At 45.4% G+C, this 12,514-nt stretch overlaps 1 protein-coding gene across 1 annotated transcript; it reads left to right on the top strand.

Moving 5' to 3' along the window:
• The first annotated feature begins 10,527 nt into the window (after positions 1-10,527).
• LOC136457406 (pathogenesis-related genes transcriptional activator PTI6-like) lies at positions 10,528-12,252 on the top strand. Its single transcript, XM_066457436.1, has one exon. The coding sequence runs from the start codon at positions 10,797-10,799 to the stop codon at positions 11,931-11,933; it is 1,137 nt and encodes a 378-aa protein (XP_066313533.1). The 5' UTR covers positions 10,528-10,796; the 3' UTR covers positions 11,934-12,252.
• The last annotated feature ends 262 nt before the right edge of the window (positions 12,253-12,514 follow it).

Below are 12,514 nucleotides of genomic sequence, written 5' to 3'. Positions count from 1 at the left end.
CTAATACCCGAATCGATATCCAAAGCGTGCCAGTCGATTTGACCTGCTAATCGACAAGGATGAAGATACGAACACTTTGGTCCTGACAACAGCGATACGCCCGGAAGTCGCGGCCAAGAGGTGCTCACGCGGAACTCGAGAATTGTCGAAGGTCGCACTGAAGCGATGCAGCTCGCCGAATCAATGAGAACTCATAAAAAAGAAAAATATGCAAGTTGACGAAGTCGCCGAAAAGTAAGTAGATGCAAATAGGAGTAAAAGTTGGTTTTGATATTGATTGATATCTTCTATTACATTGCCCCTTACTCCATATTTATACCCTGATCTAAAGAGACACAACCAAACACAACTAGGACACCAATCCCATATCTAAGGAAACACGTGACTCTTACACGAATCATAACCTAACAAATACAGAAAAGGAAATCAACTCCTATCTATTTCCCTGTCCGCCTCAATTACGATGGAAATCTCACTGTCCTCCTTCCCATCGGCATACTCCCCATTTCATCGGCAGTAGGCTTCAAGTCTTCCTTCATCGGCATACTCCCTGCTTCATCGGCAGTAGTCTTCAAGTCTTCCTTCATCGGCATACTCCCTGTTTCATCGGCAGTAGTCTTCAAGTCTTCCTTCATCGGCATACTCCCTGTTTCATCGGCAGTAATCTTCCAACCTCATCGGCAACGCCCGAGTCCAAATCAACCTTTCCATCGATCATCACCAGCTATCGGCAACCATTTTTACAAACTGGCTTTCATTGGCTATCAAAGTATTCAATAACTTTCCCCTTGCCGATTAGTCCACTCCGATTATTTTGACACGTGCAAAAAACGGTGTCAACAGTATTTGTGCACAACAAGCACCCACGGAAATGTATTTCGCTTTGGCGGTGGACAAAGCCACACTATTTTGCTTCTTGAAGGACCAAGACATAAGTGATCTACCAAGCAAATGGCACCTCCGAATGTGCTTTTTCTATCAATTTTGCAACCAGCATAATCCAAATTGGAATAGCCAATAAGTTGAAATCTAGCTCCTTTGAGATACCAAAGACCAATGCTTGGTGTGTGTTTAAGGTACCTAAGGATTCTTTTAACGGCAACTAAATGAGCTTTCTTAGGGTTAGCTTGAAATCTAGCACACATACACACACTAAACATGATGTCGGGCCTAGATGTAGTCAAATATAACAAGCTACCAATCATAGAGCGGTAGAGAGTATGATTAACCATTTTACCTCTCTCATCTAGGTTGAGATGTCCATTAGATGGCATTGGTGTCTTGATTGGCTTACATTCATCCATTTTGAACCGCTTGAGAAGATCATTTGTATATCTCTCTTGAGAGATGAAAATCTCTTCTCTCATTTGCTTGACTTGAAAACTAAGAAAGAATGTAAGCTCTCCAATCATTGACATCTTGAACTCCTTCAACATCGATTCACCAAACTCTTTGCAATAATCTTCATTTGATGATCAAAAGATGATATCGTCAACATATAGTTGACAAATGAAGATTTCTCCATCAAGCTTCTTGGTGAATAGTATGGTGTCGATCTTCCCAATGGTGAAGCCCTTCTCAATGAGGAAATCGTGAAGGCATTCATACCATGCTCTTGGGGCTTGCTTAAGCCCATATAGCGCCTTAGACAACCTACAAACATGATTAGGATATATAGGGTCTTCAAACCTAAGAGGTTGATCAACATAGACTAGTTCATTTATGAAGCCATTTAAAAATGCACTTTTAATATCCATTTGATATAATTTCATTCCATGATACGATGCATATGCAAGGGGGATACGAATGGCTTTAAGTCTTGCAACCAGTGCAAAAGTCTCTCCAAAATCCAACCCTTCAACTTGAGAGAACCCATTTGTAACTAGTCTTGCCTGTTCCTCACTACAACGCCTTAATCATCTTGCTTGTTGTGGAACACCCACTTTGTTCTAATGACTCTTGCACCTTGTGATCGCTCTCTAAGAGTCCAAACTTCATTGCGAGTGAAGTTGTTCAACTTTTCATGCAGGGCATTTATCCAGTCCGAATCTTGAAAAGCTTCTTCTACATTCTTAGGTTCAACACAAGAGACAAAAGAGTGATGTTCAATAAATGAAGCAAGTTTTTGAGAGTGAGTCATTAGACCATTTGAAGAACTCCCTATGATGAGATCTTATGGATAAGCTTGTAGTAGAGGTGAATTTCTTCTATCAACCACTTGAGGGGGAGGTTGTGGAGCATCAACATATTGAACTTGTGCCATCATTTGATCATGAGAGATATGAGTATCTTCATTTCCTACTATCTCATCTTTATCACCATCTTGTGGCACATTTGATGAAAAAGGTAAATCAATCACTTGTACATCATCTTTAGGCTTGATGTCTTCAATTAGAATGTTCTTTATAGCCTTCCTCAATGGTTCATCACCTACATCATCAAGATTCTCATGTACTCCTTGGGAGCTATTAGATTCATCAAATTCTACATCATATGTTTCTTTAACCAAGCCAATGGCATGATTAAATACTCGATATGCTTTGGACTTTGATGAATAACCAACAAGAAAGCCAATATCACAACATCTTTGAAACTTCCCTAGGTGTTGCCGCTTCTTATAGATGTAACATTTGTAACCAAATACCTGAAGAATGAGACATCCGACTTCTTTTCATTGAGTAACTCATAAGGTGTCTTGCCAAGAAACTTTTGAAGGAATAGATGGTTGGATACATAACATGCGGTGTTGATAGCTTCTGCCCATTGAGCTTTGGGTGTATTGTACTCATCAAGCATTATTCTTGCAAGTGTGATAAGTGTCCGGTTCTTTCTCTCAACTACACCATTTTGTTGAGGAGTATATGTTGTGGAGACCTCAAGCTTGATCCCAACTTCATCACAATAAGCTTTAATGTTTGTGTTGTCAAACTCTTTTGCATTATCACTTCTTATCTTCTTGAGCTTCTTAAACTCATTTTGTGCTCTCTTAGCAAATTTCTTGAAACATGATGCAATCTTGGTCTTGTCATGAAGGAAAAACACCCATGTATATCTAGAGTAGTCATCAACAATCACAAGACAATAAAGATTTCCTCCCAAACTCTTGTAATTTGTTGGTCTAAATAAGTCCATGTGAAGAAGCTCTAGCACTCTTGTTGTTGACATGAAAGCTTTTGTAGGATGAGTGTTCGCAACTTGCTTGCCAGCTTGACATGCACTACAAAGCTTGTCCTTCTCAAATTTCATATCCTTCAACCCTCTCACCAATTCATTCTTCATAAGCTTCTTGAGTGAGCTCGTCCCAATATGAGCAAGTCTTCTATGCCATAGCCACCTAAGTGATGTTTTGATAAATAGGCATGTCATCAAGTTAGCATCTTCGGAGGTGAAATCTACTAGATATAGGTTGTTGTATCTAAATTCCTTGAAAATAACTTGATCATCATCTTTCTTAGATACAACCACTTCCTTCTCAGTAAATAAGCATTGAAAGCTAAGATCACACAATTGACCAACGGATAGCAAGTTGAAGGTCAATGAAGCAACATATAGCACATTTGAGATTAAATAATCATTTGATATTGCCACTTTGCTCAATCCTTTGACTTTGCCCTTTGAATTATCACCAAATGTAATTCTTTCTTGACCATCAACTTCTTTATCTAGTGAGGTAAACATATGAGGATCACCGGTTATATGTTGAGTGCAACCACTATCAATTACCCAATGACTTCTGCCGGTCTTATAGTTCACCTACATATAAGAGATCAAGCTTGTTTAGGGACTCAAACTTGTTGAGGGCCCTTGACTTTCTCAACAAGTGACTTTGCAACCAAAATTTTCTTAGGCCTGTTCTTGTTGGGAGGTCCTAAGAATATAACTTTCATTTTTCCATTAGAGTCCTTTCTAAGCATGTAATGAGCATTGAAAGCAAATGGTCTAGCATGCTTGGGTAAGGGTAGTGGTGGCGGAGTTTGACACTCATGGGCAAAGTGACCTTGTCCACACTTAAAACACCTCTTTGGCTTTGGCTTTGACTTGTGTTATTGTTGGTGTGGAGCTTGAGCCTTCTTCTCTTGATATGCCAAATACCCAATTCCACTTCTATCCATCTTCATGATGATGTTCTTGCCTTTGCTACTAGAACCTTGCTCAATGCTCTCAATAATCAAATCATCATATGATGTAGCTATATCAATCTTAACAACATAGTTAGTAGCATTATGTGGCTCTTTGGATAATAGCTAATGAGAAACAACAAGATTATCATGATTGATCTTGAGATTTGTATATTCTTCTTTTAGCATGTTATAGCTAGTCATGAGCTCATTATGTATCCTCTTAAGTTTATCATGTTTTTCTTTAAGCTCCTTGAGTTTGGATGATATAGCTTTATTTTGTTCTCTAAGCTCAACACTAGCTTTTCCCGCTATGTCACATTTAGCTAAACGTGAATCATTCTTAAGTTCTAGCTTTTCATTTTTAGCTCTTGTCTTTCTAATAATCTTAGTGTATTGATTTAGCAATTTAACAAGATCATCATAGGAAGGTGATTCAAATTCATCATCAATATCACTATCATCATTGCTAGCATGATCATAACCACTACTATCATCATCATTTGATACCTTTCATTCACCCTTGGCCATAAGGCATAGGTGTGTAGAGGATGATGGCGGTGGTGTCGGTAAAGATAGTGAAGAGTCAATCACAATAGCGGCCAACTTCTCGTTCTTACTATCATCATTGGATGAGCAACTTGATGAATCAATATCTGTGAGCCAATCACCGATGATGCATGCCTTACCATTTTTCTTCTTCTTCTAGAAATCCATCTTCTTGCCATCCTTCTTCTTGTATGGCTTGTTTTTCTTCTTCTCATCATCATCTTCATTGTTTGAGTCATCTTTCTTGCCCTTGTACTTTTCTTTCTTGGGCTTGAGGCAATGATGTGCTAGATGATCAAGTTCTCCACAATTATAGCAATCTATCTTAGAGATTGGCTTCCTTTTATTGCTGGTGAAGAACTTCTTTTTGCCATCAAACTTGACACCATTCTTGTTGAGCTTCTTAAGCATCTTAGCGGTTCTTCTCACCATAAGGGCAAGACTTGCATCATCAATTTTATCATCACTTGAGCTCTCATATTCAACTCTTGCTTTGCCCTTCTTTTGGCTAGCCTTGAATGCCAAGTCTTTCTTCTTAGTGAAAGATGAGCCATCTTGTGGTGTGATGTGCATATACATCTCATGTGCGTTGATCTTTCCCAATATTTGAGTTGTTGTAGCGGTGGAAAGATCACCTTAATGAAGCACGATCACAATATGCCCATATTTGTCAATGGAGAGGACACTCAAGATCTTTCTTACAACATCAGATGGTTGTATTTGTGTGAGTCCAAGCCCATTGACTTCCTCTACAAGGACATTCAAGCGTGAGTACATTTCATTAGCACTTTCTTTCGGAAGCATCTCAAATGAATTAAGCTTTTTCATAACTAGATGATAGCATTCCTCATGCTCACTCTTTGTTCCCTCATGGAGCGCACAAATGTCCGACCATAGTGTATGGGCGTCCTTGTGGTTCCGCACACGGTTAAACACATCTTTATAAAGGCCTCTAAAGATAGTGTTTCTAGCCTTTGCATTCTATTTCTCATAATTGACCTCATCGCCTTGAAGGTGTGTGGGATCCTTAGGTTTTGGGAAACCTTGAGAGGCGGCTCTAAGAATTCCAACTTCTATAGCTTCTAAGTAAGCCTCCAATGCAGATTTTCCAATAAGGAAAACCATCTCCCTCAAAGATAGGAGGAGGTCTCTCCCCATGGGACATCTTTCTCTAGGCGGTTAAGCCTAATTTAGTGAGCATGAGGCTTTGATACCAATTAAAAGGATCAAGATGCCCAAGAGAGGGGGTGAATTGGGCTCATTCTAAAATTCTTTCAATAATTAAACCCTATACTTAGCCCACTTCACCCCTTGTGCCTAAAATGTGTTCCTATTGTTCTAACGCACAAAAGTTTTGCACCCTAGATTCTAATCCTACACTAGCATGACAATTCTAAGAATGTAAGAACAAGAAATGAATTCCTCAAATGTAAATGCTTAAAGTAAAGAGAAGGAAAGAAACGCGGCGATGTTTTGCCGAGGTATCGGAGAGTCACCACTCCCCACTAGTCCTCGTTGGAGCACCCGCACAAGGGTGTAGCTCCCCCTTGATCTGCGCAAGGATCAAGTGCTCTCTATGGGTTGATTCTTTGACACTCTGTCACGGTAAATCACCCACAACCGCTCACAACTTGAGTTGAATCATCCACAAGCTCCACCGGATGATCACCAAACTCCTGATCACCACCGAGCCATCTAGGTGATGGCGATCACCAAGAGTAACAAGCACGAAGTCTCACTTGACCACAACAAGCCTAATGAGAAAGGTGGATGCACACTTGCCACTCTTCTTGCACTAATGAGGCCTTAATCTTGGATTCTCAAATCTCAATCACCTCACTATGCTCTTGCTCTCCTTTGCACTCTCAAGGGTGTTTCTCAGCTGAACAAATGGGCAAGAGACCTCCCTTAGATGAATAGAGGAAGTATGTATATTCCCTCATTCAAAACGAACCGTTAGGAGGTTGAGTCAGCACTCTACGGGGTGACCAGATGCTCCGGTCAGTTATCCCCGCCACAGAGTCATTAAGTTGTGACCGAACTCTAACTTGCGTTTGGTCAGCACTGACTGGATGCGTCTGGTCACGAAAACTACTCTCTAGAACCTTATTGATGTTGACCGGATGCTGGCACCCAGAGTCCGTTCACTTTGCTGTTCAGCGTGCGGTCAGTAAGCGGATCCTAACCAGCATCCGGTCAGCACTGACTGGACACGTCCGATCAGGAATCTCACTGGACGCAGGAACCCAACATCTGGTCACTTTTCACTCAGCATCCGGTCGCAACCAGACGGCTCTAGGTGATCAAATGAACTGACCAGACTCACCCTTCAGTGTCCGGTCACAACCAGACCAGCGTCCGGTCAGTCATTTGACCCTCCATTCACTTCTAACTCGAAATCATATGTGAATGAAGTTTGCTCCAATTGATCTTAGGGCTACTCCTGAGCTACCTAGTGCTAGATTTGACAAGTGTGCCATTAAGTCCATCCTTAATAGTACGGTCAAAGGAAAAATAAAGTCCTAAACTGCTCTAAGTGTCTCTTCACCACTAAACGACACTTAGAACTAGTCCATCCTTAGCCTTGTCGTTCATCCTTTGAAAACCGAAACGATTTCCATCGTAGGAGCATGACAACCATGATTGCCTAATCAATTGCCATTACCATGACCTAACTTAATTGCCTCGGCAAAACACACGTTAGTCATAGTAATCTCGTATTGTCATTAATCACCAAAACCCAACTAGGGGCCTAGATGCTTTTAGGATGGATCCAAGGCGTGGTACTTATTGGAGACAAAAAAAACTAGCAAAACAAATTTACATCTGGCAATGTAGTCGGTTCCAGCTAACCAAGAGTCGTTTAGCATATTGATACGCTTCTGCATAATCCAAGATACCAAAACCGTGTGCCTAAGAATTGGCCTATTGGTCTATGTTTGCAAATCTGCATGGGAAACAAGCTTAGGGTGATCAGATTTTTACGTTCAATTTCCTAAACAAAAAGTAAGCTCACACAAGCAAACTGACCACGTCTTACCAACACCATCATATCAAGAAACCAAAGAATCCACATCAATTCTAGTGTTTTGCTTGTTTCTATTTAACATTTAAACATAGTTATTTTACAAGTCGTGGACTCATGGCACATTGTGTGAACAGATTAAGGTGTGTTTCATGATAGGAAGGAGGCACATGATTGCACCATATCATGCAATATTATGCTAATGCTAGTGTTGATTTGCAAAAGACTTGCACTTTTTGCGCTTAATCTCTTAGAATCATGCCCATCTTATTCGACTTGGTGGATCCAAGAAATGAGTCTACTCGACAACAACAAAACTAACCACCAAACAAATTACATGTGATGATGTGGCAGGCTCCAACTGACTAAATGACATTTACTGTGCCAACCCAATGCTGCAGTATCCAATTCATCGAAACACGTTTCTATATGACCTACCATTTTCCGTTAGCAAAAATAATACATAAGACCAAACCTTCAAACAAAAACTGTCATCTAGATTCCTTCGCAGAAACTGTGCACACACAGGCTAGCCCATTACGTCAAACTAACACAACCATGAACCAGCTGCCAATGGTTGGCTTGAACCGGAACTTACTATGACAACTAAATGCTACGGTATCCTATGTATGAAAAAGTATTGCTAATCAACCTACCTTTTTCCTTTGCAAAATTAGTTTGTAAACCAAACGAGTCAAACAGAAACTTCAACCCATTTTCCTTAAAAATAATTCTATATGCACACAGATAAACGATCACATCGTACTAATTGAACCATGAGCAAAATGCCAATAGGCTCACTATAGTTCCTCTTTTTCCTTGATTCCAAAAGACATTGAAAATCAATAACTTTGGTGAATCATGTTTGTTTAGGCATTAACTTTATTACTTAGGTGTGTTTCTTGAGAACGAGGATGGTTGCACAACATTGTGCAAAAATTGTGATAGGAGGGGGGATTAGGCAAAATAGTTATGTTTTTTTAGTGAGCTTAGTTTCTCCATTTGCCTACAATGAAATATGAAATATTGTGGTGCTAAAAAAGTTTGGCAATTTTCGTATTCCATAACTTATTAAGTTATTACATCTTGATAATTATTTTATGTAGCACAACTTCACCACCCCTTCACAAAAATCATAGATTCTTTCCATATGGGAGGTTCTGGTTGCTTCATCTAATTCATCTATCAGGCAACCAACAAAGTCAAATCCGAACATTGAGTTGTTTTTCGTGGTTACTGGCTCACTAGTCATAGTTGTCTTGATTATTGCTTACCATGATTGCCTTTAATGTTGCACATGTTTATATAAACACCAAATCATTTCAAATTTGAAATTTGATTATACAATTTATTGGTGTACCTGGTTGTCAACATGGTGCTTTAGTTATCATTCGATTACCATATCAATATATTGCTGCTCCGAGGGTATGACTTTCTTGTCTACACAAAAAATAGAATCGAACACAATTGGTCAAGAGCACTTACACGTTTCATTTATCTTGGGTATCGATAGTCCTTTCACATTTCAAAATTCAAATGAACAAGCCAAGAAAGCACGTTGGTTGCCAGAATTTTCCGTTTATGAGGTTTCTCCCGGTCTTGTTCATCAATGAGCGAGTCTGTAAACGATATCTCTGACCATAAATTTCTGGCATTTTTCAGCTTGCACAATAGTGCAAAGCTGTAAATAAAAAAAACTATTCACTCACCATGGCTTCTAGTATGCCTCACCTGTCGCCAGAACATATCCACGCCAGCGAAGGTCAGTTTCCACATCATGTGACAACTGTATTTATGACAGTAGCATATGTGTATCTCCAAGATCTGAAAAAAATCAAATCCTGCTATACTGTATTTTCCTAGATTTTATTTATGCTCATGCGCAGCACACAGTTTCTAAGCTTGGAAACGAAAAAAACCACCCATTTGAAATTCAAAACAAGGAGGGAAAATAATCACAGCCCGGTGGTAGGTGGGTAGGCTAGGCTCCCTTTCCCTTTTGCCTTGGCACGCAAGCAGCCGCTTGATGTTTCGAGGCCGAGGGAGACTAGAGGGACCCAACTGAAAAAGATTAGGATCAGCTTAACAGTTCGTCAGCAGGAAAAAAACGGCAGACATATCTCCAACGAAAAAAAAAACAATCGTGAATCCCGAAATTACTGCACGTCCCCTGACTGGATTGGATCACCGGACAGGAGTGTCCTGGCCGGTTGGCCGCGGTGAAAAAAGAGGAAAAAAAAGCAACCCGCTGTCCGTCGTCCTGCACGCCGCGGCCTTTCCCCACCCCCAAAGATTTGACTACAGTTTAACCCCACCCCCGGTCAGTCCGGCTCACGTGACCGTCCCTGACACGTGGGGCCGTCGCACACGCGGCGCGCATCCAGTGCCCGCGCGCGGGGTGCGGCGGGCTGGAGCGCACGTCGGCCGACGCTAGAATCTCCGCGTCGCTTGCATGTGGGTCCGGTTGGGGATACGGTCCCGGTACCGTTGGATACCCGGCTCTGCTGTCTTTAGGTGGGTCCTGCGCAGGGGAATTACTGCCTGCCTGCCTGCGGTAAAACAGGCAGGCAGCAAGCCAGGCGAGGGCATTCACTTTTCGCCGTTTTTCACCAGCAGCTACTAGACCACATTTTCGAAATTTGAAATAACGTCCTTTTGGGGGGGAATTTTGCGAGAAAGGGGCCGGAGTACGAAAAGCCACGCAGGAAAGCGAGCAAAAAAAAAAAAAAATGGAGGAGTAAACAAAAATCCGGGTCCGGGTTTCCCGAAATGGCCTCCGAGATGCTATAAAAGTCGGGTTTTCACCACCAGCAACAACAAACCGCGACAGCGAGCGCATCAAGCACGCACGCACATCAGCAGGCCAGGCGCCTGCCAGGGACACCACCCCACCCCACCCGGCCTTCTTCCCCTCCGGCCGGCGCCTCGTCTCCACCTCCGAAAGCCGCGAGCTTGTCCGCCGGGGTTTTCAGGAGAGGAGTGGTTTCCCGTGGCGTAGGAGGTTGGGTGGCCGTGCCATCCCATTCCGGAGCCTTGGAAGAGGGTTCTTGAGGGGTTTTAGGTGAGGGGCAAGCTTGGTGGCGAAGTCAAATGCGAGCGGAGTGATGTGGCCCATGGAGGAGGAGATGTTCGTGGCGATGAGGCGGACGGAGCACGTCGAGGTCACCTCCCGGGCGGTGGAGGTGGCGGCGGCGGCCAAGGGGAGGGAAGCGGCGGGGCCCTCCGCCGTCGCGGGGCCCAGGACGGTGCGGGTCTTCTGCGACGACTACGACGCGACCGACTCGTCCGGTGACGAGGCGGAGGAGGACGCCGTCGCGCGCAGGAGGGTGAAGCGCTACGTGCAGGAGATCCGCCTGGAGCGGGCGGTGAAGGAGGAGGCGCCGGCCGGGAGGGCCGCGGCGTCCTCTGCTGCCGCGACGGCGGGCGCGGCTGGGGAGAGGACCACCAGGCTGGTGCTCCCCGGGCGGAAGAGGAAGTCCGACGGCGCCGCGGCGGAGCCCCGGTTCCGCGGCGTGAGGCGTCGGCCGTGGGGCAAGTACGCGGCGGAGATCCGCGACCCATGGCGACGGGTGCGGGTGTGGCTCGGCACCTTCGACACCGCCGAGGAGGCCGCCAAGGTGTACGACTCGGCCGCCATCCAGCTGCGTGGGCCCGACGCCACGACCAACTTTGAGCAGGTGGACGACGCGCCGGTCCCCGTCCCCGACGAGGTTGCGGAGCGCCTCCCGCAGCCACCTGCGTCCGCGCCGGCACCGGCGGCGTCCAAGAATGCGTCCTCATCCGCCACTTGCTCCTACGACTCCGGCGAGGAGTCCCACGCGGCGGCGGCGTCTCCGACCTCCGTGCTCCGCTCATTCCCGCCCTCCGCGGCCTCCAAGAAGCCGGCGTCGGCGCCGGCACCGGTAGTTCCAGTACCACCTGCCCCGGAGACCGACGAGTCGACCGGCGGCGGCGGCAGCGTCTTCGGCTGCCCCTTCTCCGCCGACGACTGCTTCGGTGGCGAGTTCCCGCCGCTGTACACCGACTTCGACCTGCTCGCGGACTTCCCGGAGCCATCGTTGGACTTCCTCGCGGACATCCCCGAGGAGCCCCTCTCCCTGGCGCCGTCGATCCCCGAGGAGAGCCCCGAGGAGTGCCCATCCGACGCGGAGCCGCCGTCGCCGGCGAGGTGGCAGCAGGTGGACGACTTCTTCATAGACATCACCGACCTGTTCCAGATCGACCCGCTGCCCATCGTCTAGCGCTCCCGCGTCCCGCCCGCCTGCCCCGCCAACTCTCTCTCTCTGCGCACCGGATGCGCCTAGCTAGTCCGGCCAATTTTGTTTCCGTTCGTGTTGTTTTTATTTTCTGCTAGTTGTATTCTTTTAGCGTAAGAGATAAAGAAGTGTCCGGCTCGGCAGCGCAGTGTTGTGGCCGCCGGCGCCCTCGCCGCTGCTGCTACTGCCACCATGTGTGCCGGGCACCATCCCCCGCCAAGGAGGAAGAAGAAGCGAGTCCTCTTGGCGGGGAAACTGAGTTATCAGTAATCGGCGAGAATTAATAAAGTTTTGAGTAATAAGCGATTCGTTTCCTCAACCACAGCAACGTGTTGTCTCTGCTTCTGTCTGACGCCTCCTCCTGGCCGCGCCGCCGCGGTGGGTGGGTGGGTGGCGTCACGACGCGAGGGCGCTCGAACGCGACGGCGGGCGCCGGACGGCGCGCGGGGTCCCGATACGGCCCGCGATCTGCTCGCCTCCCCGGCCCCGATGCCGTACCCTGCAGTAAATGCTGGAGCCGGTCCTGGTCGCAGGATCGCTGCGGCACCGGCACATTTTACCCCGTC

Source organism: Miscanthus floridulus, chromosome 6 (genome assembly GCF_019320115.1).
Source record: "Miscanthus floridulus cultivar M001 chromosome 6, ASM1932011v1, whole genome shotgun sequence".
In the NCBI taxonomy this organism is placed as follows: Eukaryota; Viridiplantae; Streptophyta; class Magnoliopsida; order Poales; family Poaceae; genus Miscanthus; species Miscanthus floridulus.
This window is presented reverse-complemented; position numbering and strand designations above follow the sequence as displayed.